General features: G+C 33.4%; 1 protein-coding gene across 1 annotated transcript in view; it reads left to right on the top strand.

Moving 5' to 3' along the window:
- The first annotated feature begins 3,275 nt into the window (after positions 1-3,275).
- LOC142339480 (peripheral plasma membrane protein CASK-like) overlaps positions 3,276-18,914 on the top strand; it is a 107,274-nt gene continuing 91,635 nt past the window's right edge. The window contains exons 1-7 of the mRNA XM_075389524.1: positions 3,276-3,484; positions 3,575-3,687; positions 3,748-3,853; positions 3,920-3,997; positions 4,069-4,141; positions 4,219-4,321; positions 4,512-4,810. Coding sequence (XP_075245639.1) covers positions 3,426-3,484; positions 3,575-3,687; positions 3,748-3,853; positions 3,920-3,997; positions 4,069-4,141; positions 4,219-4,321; positions 4,512-4,810 — 831 coding nt within the window. The 5' untranslated portion in view covers positions 3,276-3,425. The remainder of the gene's footprint in view (positions 3,485-3,574; positions 3,688-3,747; positions 3,854-3,919; positions 3,998-4,068; positions 4,142-4,218; positions 4,322-4,511; positions 4,811-18,914) is intronic.

Raw genomic sequence — 18,914 nt, 5'->3', positions numbered from 1 at the left:
TGGCAAAGGTACATAAAAAAGATACACCTCTCCGACCTGTTCTTTCAATACCGGGTAGCAGCTACGAAAACTTGAACAGATTTTTGACACCATTTTTCCAGAAACTACCGGGCGCAAACATTGAAACCAACACGCAAGATGCTAGAAAAGCCTTAGAGTCTCTCACTCTTGAAGATGACGAGCAGATAGTATCTCTTGACGTAAAAAGTTTGTACACCAACGTTCCAGTTGGAGAGGCTATAGAAATTGCTCTAAGAGATCTCTATTCAAGCAACCTAGCTCCAGATATCCCAAGGTCCGCCATGAAAAGTTTGCTAAAGCTTGCGGTGACGAATGTTCATTTCAAATGTAATGGGATCTGGTATGTACAATCAGAGGGACTGGCTATGGGTGCATCACTAGCTGTAATACTAGCAAATGTGTGGATGAAATCGTTTGAGGCATCACTTCAAAAACCAGAGCTCAGTAAAAACTTTTCCAGATGCGACCAAAACGGGAATTGCAAAGACTGTAACCGGAGAGTGACCTACCGAGGAAAAGGAGTGGAATGTGAGTCATGCAAAAACTGGTTTCATGCAAGATGCCAAAAAATATCGAATGAGGAATACGCCAACATGCAGGATGTGGTTTGGATTTGTACTTATTGCAGCAACCAACAGACAGTGGGACACGATAAGGAGATGAAATTGTTTAAAAGGTATGTGGATGATATTATCTGCACGGTTCGTGGTGACCCGGATTAGTATTTAAAATTTGCAAATTCATTACACAACAACCTGCAATTTACCTTAGAAAAAGTGAACATGGATGGGGGTTTGGCTTTTCTTGACATTAACGTAAATGTGAGCAGCAAAAATAATATCACCTGTCATTGGTATCAAAAACCAACTGACACTGGAATAATACTGAATTTTCGCAGCTGTGCACCGCTTCAACATAAGAAAAATGTGATTCAAGGGACGGTTCACAGGGTTTTTAATGCAACCTCTAATTGGTTGGCCTTCGATCAGGCTCTTGAAAAGAACAAATCTTGCTTGACCAAAAATCAATATCCAGAGGAATGGTCTTCAAAAATTGTGAATCAGACTCTAGAAAAAATAATAAGTGGCGGTAAAGACCAATTAAGAACAACACCAAAAGAGCATCAAAAAAGCAAGGTTAAATCTAATGATAAGCCAACTTTTTTTCTACAATACAGAGGCAACCTCACTCAAAACTTCGCAAGCAAATTGAAGAAACTATGCGAATTGCAAGTAGTTTTTACAACGCGAAAATTAAGATCGTGCCTCCCCACCCTGAAATCATCCTTTGATAGAGATCTGAAATCCCACGTGGTATATGAAATTAAATGTAATGGATGCGGATCCATCTATGTTGGGCAAACAAGCCGGCATGTTACCACAAGGATAACAGAACATCAAAAGAAGGATTCACAGGTGGGTCAACATCTAGTTGAATGTCGTGGCGCCACGAATGACATTGAATGGAGAGTTCTGGACGCCTGTCGGTCAGTAGAAAAACTAATGATCATCGAAGCTATATATATCAGCAAGCTGAAGCCGGCACTAAACACACGCGACGAATATAGGGGGAGGGAACTCACGCTAAAATATTAGTTCAAATCATAATTTTGACTAAATGTGAATGCATAGGGCAAAAAACATTTTGTGCATGACAAAACGAAATTTGCAAAACCTCCACAAGAGGGATACTTATGGTTAGGGCAAATTCGGAATAACCCTAAAAATACAAGAACATGGACAAAATCGAAAAATCCGGAATAGGAATATTTTTAAGTAAATTGATAACAGATGTAAATATGTGTTGTAAATAGGCTAAATATTGTATATAAGGAAAAATTTTCGATTGAATTTTTTAGAATGTTTCCTAGAATTGTTTTAATTGTCATCTCAGACAAATGTAAATACATATTCATTTTATCTTTTAACAATTTGTAAAACAGTTTTAACCTGACGATGAACGTAAAGTTCGAAAACGTTTGTTTTAAGTATTGGAAGTAATTTTAATTTGACAAATTGGTTTCTTTTACATATCTATTTTGATTATAATTCTAATGAGTTAATTTCTCTAGGCTTTGCATCTGATGCTTTAATTTCTGACTACTTTGAGGAATTATAAATACACATAGGAGTGTACTTGCTGCCCCCGAGTTGACCGACTACCCTTTTTGGTGAGGGGCTTTCTGGTTATTGACCTTTTCTTAGACAAAAAAATGATAATGCATGCAATTGTTGCTCGGTTGAAATAAAGTTCTGTGTCTTCCTTTTGAAACGTCGTCCTTTTGATCGGCCCCCAGCTGAGCATTTTATGATGTCAGAAAAACGATTTGGTGCTCTACATTTTGTCTTAGGTCCTTATTTTAAGGTCGCGCGTAATTGTCTAGTCTTTAATAGAATTGATGAAGAAGGTCGTTGGTTTAATTATCTACATGTACCTTTTCCTAATTTACCATATTGATCATTTTTGCTGTCCGTTCTTTACCTTTAATACTCTTCATAGATTTCATGATTAAAGTTGGCATTATTTAGATGAATTTAGAAAATGCTTAATGTAACGTAGGGCTAAGAAGACCTCGGATCACCCAATATTCGACCAGTGTTGGGGAGGGGAGTTTTTAATTTTGGCTTTCTTGAATGAGTTAGTTGCGTAGTCAAGAGTTTACATTGCAACTGAAACTACGTGAAACTGTTGATACTTCAATAGTTGTGGAAGAATGGAAGCTGTTAGTTTCACTCTGGTGCCTTGGAGTATATTTACTGTTCATCCGTTACCTCTGTGCATTCTTTTTTAGTTTGTTTAATATGTTCTTTATTGATAAGTTTGAAAGTATGTCAAATGTTTTGAAGATGTAGAGCTGGGAGGACTCCGGACCTGCAACTATTCACCCAATGATGCGGAGGGTGTTTCTTAATTTATTGAGTCTTTTTATTCAGCTTACGTTTTACCTGCGATAAGATTATTTAGGTTTCGTTTACTGATATGATTATTGTTTACTGTTATGGGTATATTCATCGTCTATCCATCCCAGATAGAAAACATACATTTCGCAAATTGCCTTAATGCACCAATTTTTTTTCTAAAATTTCGACAATTAGTTAATTTTGTAATAAGTTCATCCACAGTGTTGGTAAGACTCTGGGGGTGGAAGCTGCAAGCTTTCATATCGGGGCGGCTGCATATAAGCAAATAAATTTGAAATATAGTGTCACTAATTTCATTTGATCTTTTTGTTAGTTGTCATTGGCAAACAAATTAATGAATCGATCAATCGGTTTAACTCTACGTCTTTAGTGTTTGAAGCATGAGTTTTTGGTGCCTCGGTGTCTGAATGTTTAACTAATATTTCAGTCTAGATGTCCTGACTGTCTTCAATACCAATGTAAATTGAAGCTCGTGCTACAGCGATGGAAGGAGAAGATCCCACATTTCAAGAAGTTTACGACCTCGGAAATGTTATTGGAAGGTTTGCAATTACCTTTACCATTTGCCACGGATTTTGCTGGAAAACCAAAGTACGCTTGAATAAGGTTAAACAAAGAGTTTTTATTTTTAGTGGAACTTTCTGCGAAGTTCGTCAATGTGTGCATATAGATTCCGGCCAGTTGTTTTCTGTCAAAATAGTTGATTACGAAAAACTATCAGCAGTGTCATCTTTTAGTTATGAAGGTTTGTAATCATAATCTTTTGCTCAAAAATGACAGCTTCTGCAGTTTGATGCGATTTCAGAATTACGTCGCATATCCAGCCTGTCGCACATGCTCAAACACCCGCACATTGTTGAGCTTCTTGAAACTTACAGCTCTGGGGGAATATTCTACATGGTGTATGAACAGTAAGTTCAACTCAATTACGGAATTATGCTGGTCGGCTCTCTAAAAGTTAACTATGGTTTTTTCAGCATGGGAGGATCTGACTTGTGTCAAGAAATTGTTATTCGAGCTGATGCTGGCTTTGTATATAGTGAAACAGTTATCAGGTTGCGTTTCATTTTCGTGTACTGTATGTTTTTATTTTTTAACCAATTATTAAAATGTAAATGCGTTTTAGCCATTACATGAAACAGATCCTGGAAGCCATCCAATATTGCCATGACTCAAACATCATTCACAGAGACCTCAAAGTGCGCATGAAGTTATTTGTCAATATTTGCCATTTTTTCTGTAGAAGCTTAGAAGCTTCATTCTCGTTGCGTTTTAGCCTCAATGTATTTTACTGGCTTCCAAAGAAAACTCAGCTCCTGTCAAAATTTGTGGCTTCCACGTTGCAACGATGCTACCAGATGCAAGTTTAATCAAAACAGGTACTATTTTCAAGAAAATTCTTCAGTGAATACGTGCACTTTCAAGATTTTGCACCTGCGGTGCTAGAAGCTATTGAATTTTGATTGACATGGCTTTGCAAATATTTGAAGTTTTAAAAAATTGGAATTTAGTTCAGCTACCTAACATACTCACGCAGTGAATTGCCAATATGGTGTATAAAACTTTCAGAACAAGTCGGGACACCTTCCTGTATGTCACCAGAAGTCACAAACGGAGACCTTTATGGAAAGCCATGTGATTTGTGGGGCTGTGGAATTATCCTTTTCACCCTGATTGCGGGGTCGCTGCCTTTCAATGGACCAAAACACAGAGTTACAGAATCTGTCCTATCAGGACGTTACAACATGCGAACGCCTTCCTGGGAAGGCGTGTCATCAGAAGCTGTCGATCTCTGCACAAAGCTATTAAATGTTGAGCAGAGCGTCAGAGTCACAGTTGAAGAAGCTTTGCAGCATCCGTGGATTAAGGTCAGTCCAAATAAATTTTCTTCCCTGTACAACGATAACGCTAGACCTTCGCTTGACCGCGAGGAGCACACGACTCGCGTTTGTTTTGTTTTTTTTTGGTTGTTTTGCATTGCTAACTTGTATGGTGATAACTTTGGTGTCTCACTCTTTTCCAGAAGGTAGCAACTTGGTGTTTAAACGAGGAAATTCCTTAGGATGATGTGTCATGATAGTCAATTTCATTAAATGCTTAGCTGATCTCGCGCGTTTTCCTGCTGTTAAATGGACCCTGCTTCAAGCGTAAGGAAGCTTCTACATTACTGAATTTGCTCTCATTCGATGCTGAGTCATTTGAAATGTAGTTTTTTTTTTGAAATTTTTACCTTTCATCGGCCCTTTGAATTTCAGTTTTTGTGTTAGCTTTTTAATTGTTCTCACACGAAGTTAGTGGCCCCCCTTGTCACCCTCTTCCCCATGCCAGACTTTAGTCGGTTATGCTTATGTCCTTTTGTACAAATTTCATTCATTAAAACTTATGTTATCCGAAAATTAAGATAGATGTAAGAAATATGAGTATGTGGGGAAATGTTTCGGAGATAAGCTTTTATACTTGAAGGTTATCATTCGGAGATAAGCTTTTATACTTGAAGGTTATCATTGAAAGCATTTACAAGTGTCGGCAGCTGAAATCAAGTGGCAGCAGTTGGTACTAAAAGTCAAATGAAAATCGCGCCAAGATTGGAGGTTTCTACTTAGTTTTGTCAGTGGTTGTTGTGGTTTATTATAAGTCTGTAATGAAGTCATTTGAAGCCCTCTTAGGGATTTTAGTACCCCCAACTGAAGCAGACTGCAATGCATTCGAGCTCCCAATAGTAGTTAGAGAGCAATTCTTCCGAAGTTAGTCGGGTATGTTTAACGTTTTTTTTTCGTTTTCTGCTGTTGCTTGTTCCTTGTTCAATGGGCCTTAAATTGATGCTCGTAGATTTTCTTTGATACTGTCAGATGTATCCTGAGATATTTGTATTGGTAATATAACTCAAATAAAAGAATTGTAGTTTTTTTTTGAAAATGCTTGCCATTTTTCCAAGTTTGAAATAATTTTTGTAAAAGCGTACAAGCAATTCTATACAAAATTTTCCCTGGACGTTTTGGTTCTAGAACATCCTTTCGATTTCACTTCTTGACTAAGTTTTTCATGCTTGACTTCTTGGTTTTTGAATGACCTAAATTGCTCTTATTCGGAGACCGATTGTAAGATAAGCTATCACAAGGCCGAGTGGTTAGTGCTTTGGTCTATGAGGCTGTTGTTTGGGTTTTGGTCCCCTCCTTGGTCGGAGATTTTTTGCACTCATAAAAAGCTGTTTTAGTTATTGCCCCTCTGAATTAAAGTGCCCCGCTTGTCATTTGAGAGCAATATGCCCGACATTAATCGGCTTGTTTCTACTTTTAGGGACAATGGAAGATTTCGAAACTTTTACGTGATTTAATGTGTAGATTTTAGCGGCATTTTTTTTTCTAAGGACATTAGCTTGAAGAACTTTCGAATATTTGTAATTTTTGTTTAAGTTTTTGTTTTGTCTCGTGTTTTTTTTAACCGAGTCAGAGACAATTTAAATTTTTATTTTTGAGAAGTTTATTAATTAAAATGTCTTCCTATTTCGCTTTGCATAAAAACCATTATTTTTCAATTTTACATGTTCTGTTATCATGCCTTTTGACATTTTCTTGTTTCATAATAGAATTTTTTTCTTCATGCAGAATCAAAATTGAACTGATTGTCTTCAAGTTTTAAATAGGAAATATCATGATTAGATATCCATGAATTTTTTTTTGCATCGAATCTTTAGTATCTGGTTTTCAAAATGGAAAAAAAATAGTTTTCGTTTTGCATAATTGCTACAAGTTTCAAGTTGCAAGTTTTGTGTAGTATTACATACAATTTTATTGAGCTCGTATGAAAGACCTTCGAAAGCTCGAAAGACAGATTGGTTGCCTGTCAACAATTGCTTTTTGGGTATTTGCTTTGGTTTAAGTGTTTGGTCGGAACCGGCTTTGATCGGTTTTTGGCTGTTCTTTAAGTGCACTGTTCATCAAAACTTACCATATAATTTCAGGTTGAAAATTCCAATTTCGGACCTCTTAATTTCTTTTGTTTCAACGCTAGCCTAGCAGTGCGTGCTTTGCAAAGTTTAAGCTAACGAAAGCCAATGCTGACCCGAGTTTGTTTTTACAATATAAAACATACTGATCATCAGTTAGGGCTGACGTTTGCTGGCAATTTTTTAACCTTGCTGTGAAATTGATCTTTATTTTATGTAAGAAATGTCTGAGTCTGAAAGAGCGGGATTTGAAAAATTAAAATGGTATCATAAAAAAATTTTGAAAGCTGTTTCTTCGAAATTATTGCCTTTTTGCTTAACTTTGAACTAGCTAGACTATTGTGGCCTCTTAGTTCAAACTAAGTTTGATGCTTTGGCTTTTTCATACGTATCGCATATCTTGTGGACACATTTAAACCGGGGCCGTGTCAAAAGCATGACAATATCAAGTAAAGAATACTTTTTTAATATCACTTAATGTTGAGTTATCGATTCTACACTTGGATCTTTTTAGCCTTAGAGCCTTTTTGATCGATTTATTTTCTTTGGAAAATTGGTATTCTGCTATAAATTGGTTGTAGATTACTTTTACTTGGATTGAGCTTTGATGTCGCGGTTTTTAATCAATCTATGAGGTTCTTTAAACTCAAAGTTGATATTTCAAAATATAAACATCGATCTCCAATTTCTGGCCGGTGAATACTCACTCAAAAAGTGGAATCAAAGTTAAAGCTCCAAAACTTGGAGAAATTTTTGATGACAGACCATGTTAAGTTTTGGATTCTCTACGGTTTATTGGACATAATCCGAATGTATATTATCCAAATGTATATTAACTTCGATCGAAATCAGCTAAACGCGAGCTTTATTGTTCCCATTTTTTTGAAAAAAAAAAATTGGCAAAACTTTATGCTAGACCCACTTTTTTTGTTCAGATAATTTTTGATTTTTTAGGGCATCCCAGGATAGCAAATGTGGTAAAACTTTAAAGTTCTTTGCGTGTAGAATTTCACTTCGAAGAGAAGTTTTAGGAATTTTTTTTACCATTTTCTACCGTACAATTTCAGGCAATTTAGACTAATTTTTGATCAGATTTAGCTTAAGTTTCGGTTACAATTCAATTATTTACTGCAACTAGCAGTTTTATCCAAGGTATCTTTGAAAAACAAGAACAATATCGGGTTGAGAATGCCTCAATATTGCACAAAAATAAAGATGTTTTTCAGCCAATTTTTAGACGTTTTTGTAAATTTTTTATCCGTCGCACACCTGCGTTGACCTAACTTTTCATCCAATGTTCAGTTTTTTTAAATCTTAGGGTGAAAATCATTCGAGATCTGTCTATTAATGTTTGATTGTTGGAAAAATTTAGTGGGAAAATTAAAAAAGTTGTTCTCAGCTAACCTAAAATCTAAGAGATTATTTCAGTTATAGTGATAGCATGTGTTGACCTAACACCTGTGTTGACCTAACACCTGTTTTGACCTAACTTTTCATCCAATGTTCAGTTTTTTAATCTTAGGGTGAAAATCATTCTAGATCTGTCTATTATTGGTTGATTGTGGGAAAAATTTAGTGGGAAAATAAAAAGATTTTTCTCAGCTAACCTAAAATCTAAGAGATAATTTCAGTTTAAGCGATAGCATGTCCTTTTTGCGCCTGAAAAATTGACTACACCAATCAGCATTGACTCATTCCGCTTTTTTACGTTTGGACTGTACTGAGAATTGAGAAGAATTCAAATACTATTTTGACACTTTTTTCAAGAAAATTTAATCACCTTTTTTGCCACCAGGATTTTCCGTATTTGTTATTCAATAAAACAAAAACGTTAGAATTATTGATGACAGATCAAATTTTGGATTCTCTACGGTTTATTGGATACAATCCGAATGTATATTATCCAGATGTATTTTAACTTCGATCGAAATCAGCTAAAATCGAGCTTTATTGTTCCCATTTTTTGAAAAAAAATGGGAAAACTTTATGCTAGCCCCACTTTTTTTGTTCAGATAATTTTTGATTTTTTGAGGGCATCCCAAGATAGCAAATGTGGTAAAACTTTAAAGTTCTTTGCGTGTAGAATTTCACTTCGAAGAGAAGTTTTAGGAATTTTTTTTACCATTTTCTACCGTACAATTTCAGGCAATTTAGACTAATATTTGATCAGATTTAGCTTAAGTTTTGGTCACAAATCAATCATTGACCGCAACTAGCAGTTTTGTCCAAGGTATCTTTGAAAAACAAGAACAATATCGGTTTGAGAATGCCTCAATATTGCACAAAAATAAACAAATGTGTTTTTAAGCCAATTTTAAGACGTTTTTTGTAATTTTTTTATCCGTCTCACACCTGTGTTGACCTAACGTTTCATCCAATGTTCAGTTTTTTTAAATCTTAGGCTAAAAATCATTTGAGATCTGTCTTTTAATGGTTGATTGTTGGAAAAATTTGGTGGGAAAATAAAAAACATTGTTCTCAGGTAACCTAAAATCTAAGAGATAATTTCAGTTAAAGTGATAGCATGTGTTGACCGAACACCTGTGTTGACCTAACACCTGTGTTGACCTAACTTTTCATCCAATGTTCAGTATTTTTATATCTTAGGGTGAAAATCATTCGAGATCTGTCTATTAATGTTTGATTGTTGGAAAAATTTAGTGGGAAAATGAAAAAGTTGTTCTCAGCTAACCTAAAATCTAAGAGATTATTTCAGTTATAGTGATAGCATGTGTTGACCTAACACCCGTGTTGACCTAACACCTGTGTTGACCTAACTTTTCATCCAATGTTCAGTTTTTTTAAATCTTAGGGTGAAAATCATTCGAGATCTGTCTATTAATGTTTGATTGTTGGAAAAATTTAGTGGGAAAATAAAAAAGATTGTTCTCAGCTAACCTAAAATCTAAGAGATAATTTCAGTTGTAGTGATAGCATGTGTTGACCTAACACCTGTGTTGACCTAACACCTGTGTTGACCTAACTTTTCATCCAATGTTCAGTTTTTTTATATCTTAGGGTGAAAATCATTCGAGATCTGTCTATTAATGTTTGATTGTCGGAAAAATTTAGTGGGAAAATAAAAAAAGTTGTTCTCAGCTAACCTAAAATCTAAGAGATTATTTCAGTTATAGTGATAGCATGTGTTGACCTAACAGCCGTGTTGACCTAACACCTGTGTTGACCTAACTTTTCATCCAATGTTCAGTTTTTTTAATTTTAGGGTGAAAATCATTCGAGATCTGTCTTTTAATGGTTGATTGTTGGAAAAATTTAGTGGGAAAATAAAAAAACATTGTTCTCAGGTTACCTAAAATCTGAGAGATAATTTCAGTTAAAGTGATAGCATGTGTTGACCTAACACCTGTGTTGACCTAACACCTGTGTTGACCTAATACCTGTGTTGACCTTACACCTGTGTTGACCTAATTTTTCATCCAATGTTCAGTTTTTTTTAAATCTTAGGTTGAAAATCTTTCGAGATCTGTCTATTAATGATTGATTGTTGGAAAAATTTAGTGGGAAAATAAAAAAAGATTTTTCTCAGTTAACCTAAAATCTAAGAGATAATTTTAGGTTTAGTGATAGCATGTCCTTTTTGCGCCTGAAAAATTGACTGCACCAATCAGCATTGACTCATTCTTCATTTTGTACGTTTGGACTATACTGAGAATTGAGAAGAAATCAAATACTTTTTCGGACACTTTTTTTTAAAAAAATTTAATCACCTTTTATGCCACCAGTATTTTTTCCGTGTTTGTGTTATTCAATAATACAAAAAGGTTAGAATTAGTTCCATGTTTTCAGTCTGCTTTTCTTGAGTTCCAACTTCATCTAATTTAGTTTGTTTTTGGGTGCTTTCTTTTTTAAGGAACTGATAATTTTTGAAGATTTTGAGGTCAATTGGAAGTCAATTTTGAAGGTGCAAATCAAGTAGCACAACGGCTGATAACACTGAGGCAGCACAAGTAACAAAAATTATTAAGCTTGAGGAGGTGAAAGGCTATTTCTGAGATGAAAGAGAAATCAGGTTTTTGCGAATCTTTGTTGACTTGCCCTGCTGACTGGTGCTTTTAGTTTTAACCCCTTTTTAGTATCAGATTTCTTCACGACTGTTGTTAAAGTAATAAGTTAATTGTATAAGTGATTTATTACAACTGTGGCAATCACTTTTGATAATTCATTTGATATTATTACAATTTTGATATTATTAATTATTATCCTTATTACAATTCGTATTGAAAAGATTCCTTTTTTTTGCATTCAGACTGATTTCTACTCATGAAGATTACCTGCTTAGAAACTACAGTTTTTTAAAACAACATTTTACTTTGAATTTTTTCTGACATTTTTTCTCCATATTTTTCTGTTTTCCTTGTTGTTGACAGCGTTTATTTAGATTAAAAAATATAAATTAATTGAGACTGCAGTTCTTTTGTCTCTCTATTTTATAATTTAAACGTCGTTTTGTTCGGGAATTAAGTTTAACAACTATTTTCAAAAATTTTCAAAAGCTTTTTTGAATTCAGTTATGTAAGCTACCAAAACTTTTTTTCAGTGTTGTCGGAAAGCTGAGTCCTTCCTTCTTTTAATTGTCTGCTGACAGCTACTTTCTCAAAATTAAGCTTATATGCATTTTTATTCTTTGTTTTTCGTTCTTTTTAAAGCTATCAAAATTAGCACGTTTTGGATTAAGTAAGAAGCCTCCTGTTTTGAAAAGCCGAACAAATTTTAGCCCGCTCTTTTGCTCTCCTTTTTTTGTAACTAGTTTATCAAGTGGTGTGGGTGCGTCATTAGAGTTCTTAGCTCAGCCTGTGTATTAACATGATTTTGATCACTTTTAAGCCACAGCTTCCTTTTTTATATTTAATCTTTCTTCCTCAATTGTGTAACCGCATTCGCAGAACAAGTCAATTGTCATGAAATTAAGCAGGTAGTCTGAATTGGCTTTCGTTGGCTGCATTTGATTAAGGGTTTCTCCTGCTACTTTTTATTGAATTCTACAAGCTTTTTAGTTTCGTCATTTACCAAAGCTGAGCATAGGGAATTGTAGAAATAACTTGAGAAAATTGTGAAAATGTTTTCACGCTGATAATGTAATCCACATAATCGAAATAGTTATGCCATTATTTAAAAAAAAAATATTGTTTCCAGTTTTTTCCATTTCTCAAATGAATTGTTGCGGGTACGAAAAACTTGCGGGTACGAATCAGAAGGTTTTAGCTAAGTAAACATGAGGCTGAGCTGCGCTTTTCTTAATTATTTTTCGGTTCGTTTTCGATTATCTGGATAAAACATGAAAACCGTTTTGTTTTATTAAAAGTGTTGCATTTTCTACAGCTACATTAACCAATTTTCTTTTACCAAAACGTTCTCGCCGAAAAAATTATAGAGTATGGAAAACAGTAATATACCCGACATTAGTCAGCTTGTTTCTACTTTTAGGGAAAATGGAAGCTTCCGGAAACTTTTACGTGATTTCATGTGTAGATTGTAGCGGCATCTTTTTTCTAAGGACATTAGCTTAAAGATTTTTTGAAAATTTATAATTTTTGTTTAAGTTTTTTTTTATCTCTCGGTTTTCTTACCGAATTTTGCTAAAGTTCGTCGCTTTGTAGATCTTCGCTATTAAATCAGAACACAAAATCAAAATAAATTGAATCCTGAATAAAACTATTTTGAGTTGTAGGCTGCGTTCATACTTAGATTTTGGCATTAAGGTTTTGGTTCTAAGAACTTTGAGAACAAGAAAAGAAAACGAGTACTGACTATTTTTTCCTATTTTTCTATAGGAAAACCTATTTTCCTTTACTTTTATAACTGTTTCTTTGTGTGTTTGGTTTGTAATGTTCTATTAGTTGGTCAGTTCAGAGACAATTTAGTTTTTTCATTTTTGGGAGGTTTATAAATTAAAATATTTTCCTATTTCGCTTTGCATATAAACCATTATTTTTCAATTTTACATGTTCTGCTGTTATCATGACTTTTGACATTTCCTTGTTTCATAATAGAATTTTTTTCTTCATGCAGAATCAAAAGATCTTGATCATCAGTTAGGGCTGAACTGTGCTGGCAATTTTTAACCTTGCTGTGAATTTGATCTTTGTTTTATGTAGGAAATGTCTGAGTATGAAAGAGCGGGATTAGAAAATTAAAATTGTATCCTAAAAAAAATTGAAAGCTGTTTTTTCGAAATTTTGCCTTTTTATTTAACTTTCAACTAGCTTGACTATTGTGGCTTCTTTGTTTAAACTAAGTTTGATGCTTTTTCATACGTGTCGCATATCTTGTGAACAAATTTAAACCGAGGCAGTGTCAAAAGCATGACTAAATCAAGTAAAAATACATATTTAATATCACTTCATGTTGAGTTATCGATGCTACACTTGGATCTTTTTAGCCTTAGAGCCTTTTTGATTGATTTATTTTCTTTGGAAAATTGTATTCTGCTATAAATTGGTTGTAGATTACTTTTACTTGGATTGAGTTTTGATGTCACGGTTTTTAATCAATCTATGAGGTTCTTTAAACTCAAAGTTGATATTCCAAAATATAAACATCGATGTCCAATTTCTGGCCGGTGTATACTCTCAAAAAGTGGAATCAAAGTTAAAGCTCCAATACTTGGAGAATTTTTTGATGACAGACCATGTTAAGTTTTGGGTTCTCTACGGTTTATTGGACACAATCCGAATGTATATTATCCAAATGTATATTAACTTCGATCGAAATCAGCTAAACGCGAGCTTTATTGTTCCCATTTTTTTGAAAAAAATGGGAAAACTTTATGCTAGCCCCACTTTTTTTGTTCAGACAATTTTTTTTGAGTTTTTTGAGGGCATCCCAGGATAGCATATGTTGTAAAACTTTAAAGTTCTTTGCGTGTAGAATGTCACTTCGAAGAGAAGTTTTAGGAATTTTTTTTTTCAACCATTTTCTACCGTACAATTTCAGGCAATTTAGACTAAGTTTTGATCAGATTTAGCTTAAGTTTCGGTCACAAATCAATCATGATTTGTTGACTTGCCCTGCTGACTGGTGGTTTTAGTTTTAACCCCTTTTTAGTATCAGATTTCTTCACGACTGTTGTTAAAGTAATAAGTTAATTGTATAAGTGATTTATTACAACTGTGGCAATCACTTTTGATAATTCATTTGATATTATTACAATTTTGATATTATTAATTATTATCCTTATTACAATTCGTATTGAAAAGATTCCTTTTTTTTGCATTCAGACTGATTTCTACTCATGAAGATTACCTGCTTAGAAACTACAGTTTTTTAAAACAACATTTTACTTTGAATTTTTTCTGACATTTTTTCTCCATATTTTTCTGTTTTCCTTGTTGTTGACAGCGTTTATTTAGATTAAAAAATATAAATTAATTGAGACTGCAGTTCTTTTGTCTCTCTATTTTATAATTTAAACGTCGTTTTGTTCGGGAATTAAGTTTAACAACTATTTTCAAAAATTTTCAAAAGCTTTTTTGAATTCAGTTATGTAAGCTACCAAAACTTTTTTTCAGTGTTGTCGGAAAGCTGAGTCCTTCCTTCTTTGAATTGTCTGCTGACAGCTACTTTCTCAAAATTAAGCTTATATGCATTTTTATTCTTTGTTTTTCGTTCTTTTTAAAGCTATCAAAATTAGCACGTTTTGGATTAAGTAAGAAGCCTCCTGTTTTGAAAAGCCGAACAAATTTTAGCCCGCTCTTTTGCTCTCCTTTTTTTGTAACTAGTTTATCAAGTGGTGTGGGTGCGTCATTAGAGTTCTTAGCTCAGCCTGTGTATTAACATGATTTTGATCACTTTTAAGCCACAGCTTCCATTTTTATATTTAATCTTTCTTCCTCAATTGTGTAACCGCATTCGCAGAACAAGTCAATTGTCATGAAATTAAGCAGGTAGTCTGAATTGGCTTTCGTTGGCTGCATTTGATTAAGGGTTTCTCCTGCTACTTTTTATTGAATTCTACAAGCTTTTTAGTTTCGTCATTTACCAAAGCTGAGCATAGGGATTTGTAGAAATAACTTGAGAAAATTGTGAAAATGTTTTCACGCTGATAATGTAATCCACATAATCGAAATAGTTATGCCATTATTTAAAAAAAAATATTGTTTCCAGTTTTTTCCATTTCTCAAATGAATTGTTGCGGGTACGAAAAACTTGCGGGTACGAATTAGAGTATGGAAAACAGTAATATACCCGACATTAGTCAGCTTGTTTCTACTTTTAGGGAAAATGGAAGCTTCCGGAAACTTTTACGTGATTTCATGTGTAGATTGTAGCGGCATCTTTTTTCTAAGGACATTAGCTTAAAGATTTTTTGAAAATTTATAATTTTTGTTTAAGTTTTTTTTTATCTCTCGGTTTTCTTACCGAATTTTGCTAAAGTTCGTCGCTTTGTAGATCTTCGCTATTAAATCAGAACACAAAATCAAAATAAATTGAATCCTGAATAAAACTATTTTGAGTTGTAGGCTGCGTTCATACTTAGATTTTGGCATTAAGGTTTTGGTTCTAAGAACTTTGAGAACAAGAAAAGAAAACGAGTACTGACTATTTTTTCCTATTTTTCTATAGGAAAACCTATTTTCCTTTACTTTTATAACTGTTTCTTTGTGTGTTTGGTTTGTAATGTTCTATTAGTTGGTCAGTTCAGAGACAATTTAGTTTTTTCATTTTTGGGAGGTTTATAAATTAAAATATTTTCCTATTTCGCTTTGCATATAAACCATTATTTTTCAATTTTACATGTTCTGCTGTTATCATGACTTTTGACATTTCCTTGTTTCATAATAGAATTTTTTTCTTCATGCAGAATCAAAAGATCTTGATCATCAGTTAGGGCTGAACTGTGCTGGCAATTTTTAACCTTGCTGTGAATTTGATCTTTATTTTATGTAAGAAATGTCTGAGTATGAAAGAGCGGGATTAGAAAATTAAAATTGTATCCTAAAAAAAATTGAAAGCTGTTTTTTCGAAATTTTTGCCTTTTTATTTAACTTTCAACTAGCTTGACTATTGTGGCTTCTTTGTTTAAACTAAGTTTGATGCTTTTTCATACGTGTCGCATATCTTGTGAACAAATTTAAACCGAGGCAGTGTCAAAAGCATGACTAAATCAAGTAAAAATACATATTTAATATCACTTCATGTTGAGTTATCGATGCTACACTTGGATCTTTTTAGCCTTAGAGCCTTTTTGATTGATTTATTTTCTTTGGAAAATTGTATTCTGCTATAAATTGGTTGTAGATTACTTTTACTTGGATTGAGTTTTGATGTCACGGTTTTTAATCAATCTATGAGGTTCTTTAAACTCAAAGTTGATATTCCAAAATATAAACATCGATGTCCAATTTCTGGCCGGTGTATACTCTCAAAAAGTGGAATCAAAGTTAAAGCTCCAATACTTGGAGAATTTTTTGATGACAGACCATGTTAAGTTTTGGTTCTCTACGGTTTATTGGACACAATCCGAATGTATATTATCCAAATGTATATTAACTTCGATCGAAATCAGCTAAACGCGAGCTTTATTGTTCCCATTTTTTTGAAAAAAATGGGAAAACTTTATGCTAGCCCCACTTTTTTTGTTCAGACAATTTTTTTTGAGTTTTTTGAGGGCATCCCAGGATAGCATATGTTGTAAAACTTTAAAGTTCTTTGCGTGTAGAATGTCACTTCGAAGAGAAGTTTTAGGAATTTTTTTTTCAACCATTTTCTACCGTACAATTTCAGGCAATTTAGACTAATTTTTGATCAGATTTAGCTTAAGTTTCGGTCACAATTCAATCGTTTACTGCAACTAGCAGTTTTATCCAAGGTATCTTTGAAAAACAAGAACAATATCGGTTTGAGAATGCCTCAATATTGCACAAAAATAAAGATGTTTTTCAGCCAATTTTTAGACGTTTTTGTAAATTTTTTATCCGTCGCACACCTGCGTTGACCTAACTTTTCATCCAATGTTCAGTTTTTTTTAATCTTAGAGTGAAAATCATTCGGGATCTGTCTTTTAATGGTTGATTGTTGGAAAAATTTAGTGGGAAAATAAAAAACATTGTTCTCAGGTAACCTAAAATCTAAGAGATAATTTCAGTTAAAGTGATAGCATGTGTTGACCTAACACCTGTGTTGACCTAACACCTGTGTTGACCTAATACCTGTGTTGACCTTACACCTGTGTTGACCTAATTTTTCATCCAATGTTCAGTTTTTTTTAAATCATAGGTTGAAAATCTTTCGAGATCTGTCTATTAATGATTGATTGTTGGAAAAATTTAGTGGGAAAATAAAAAAAGATTTTTCTCAGTTAACCTAAAATCTAAGAGATAATTTTAGGTTTAGTGACAGCACCAATCAGCATTGACTCATTCTTCATTTTGTACGTTTGGACTATACTGAGAATTGAGAAGAAATCAAATACTTTTTCGGACTTTTTTTTAAAAAAATTTAATCACCTTTTATGCCACCAGTATTTTTTCCGTGTTTTTGTTATTCAATAATACAAAAAGGTTAGAATTAGTTCCATGTTTCCAGTCTGCTTTTCTTGAGTTCCAACTTCATCTAATTTAGTTTGTTTTTGGGTGCATTCTTTTTTAAGGAACTGATAATTTTTGAAGATTTTGAGGTCAATTGGAAGTCAATTTTGAAGGTGCAAATCAAGTAGCACAACGGCTGATAACACTGAGGCAGCACAAGTAACAAAAATTATTAAGCTTGAGGAGGTGAAAGGCTATTTCTGAGATGAAAGAGAAATCAGGTTTTTGCGAATCTTTGTTGACTTGCCCTGCTGACTGGTGCTTTTAGTTTTAACCCCTTTTTAGTATCAGATTTCACGACTGTTGTTAAAGTAATAAGTTAATTGTATAAGTGATTTATTACAACTGTGGCAATCACTTTTGATAATTCATTTGATATTATTACAATTTTGATATTATTAATTATTATCCTTATTACAATTCGTATTAAAAAGATTCCTTTTTTTGCATTCAGACTGATTTCTACTCATGAAGATTACCCGCTTAGAAACTACAGTTTTTTAAAACATTTTACTTTGAATTTTTTCTGACATTTTATCTCCATATTTTTCTGTTTTCCTTGTTGTTGACAGCGTTTATTTAGATTAAAAAATATAAATTAATTGAGACTGCAGTTCTTTTGTCTCTCTATTTTATAATTTAAACGTTGTTTTGTTCGGGAATTAAGTTTAACAACTATTTTCAAAAATTTTAACTTAAGTCACATTTGATGAACGTTTCGTATTTCTGTCCTAAACAAAATCAATTAAGGGGTCTGAAATGCTCCCTAATAACTTATACTACCGTCCACATGATCCTTCTTTTATGCTGCCTATGGGTCTATCAAAAGTCATATTATTTTTTAATGTTTTAAAACCCAAACTATAGCATAAAACTTAATATTTTTTTCATTTGGCTCAAAAGGAGCTTTTTTGAATTCAGTTATGTAAGCTACCAAAACTTTTTTTCAGTGTTGTCGGAAAGCTGAGTCCTTCCTTCTTTGAATTGCCTGCTGACAGCTACTTTCTCAAAATTAAGCTTATATGCATTTTTATTCTTTGTTTTTCGTTCTTTTTAAAGCTATCAAAATTAGCACGTTTTGGATTAAGTAAGAAGCCTCCTGTTTTGAAAAGCCGAACAAATTTTAGCCCGCTCTTTTGCTCTCCTTTTTTTGTAACTAGTTTATCAAGTGGTGTGGGTGCGTCATTAGAGTTCTTAGCTCAGCCTGTGTATTAACATGATTTTGATCACTTTTAAGCCACAGCTTCCATTTTTTATATTTAATCTTTCTTCCTCAATTGTGTAACCGCATTCGCAGAACAAGTCAATTGTCATGAAATTAAGCAGGTAGTCTGAATTGACTTTCGTTTGCTGCATTTGAGTAGGGGTTTCTCTTGCTACTTTTTATTGAATTCTACAAGCTTTTTAGTTTCGTCATTTACCAACGCTGAGCATAGGGAATTGTAGAAATAACTTGAGAAAATTGTGAAAATGTTTTCA

The sequence above is a fragment of the Convolutriloba macropyga genome, chromosome 5 (genome assembly GCF_964194025.1).
Source record: "Convolutriloba macropyga chromosome 5, txConMacr16.3, whole genome shotgun sequence".
Lineage (NCBI taxonomy): Eukaryota > Metazoa > Xenacoelomorpha > Acoela > Convolutidae > Convolutriloba > Convolutriloba macropyga.
The sequence above is the reverse complement of the archived record's forward strand: the minus strand, read 5'-3'. Positions and strand labels throughout refer to the sequence as shown.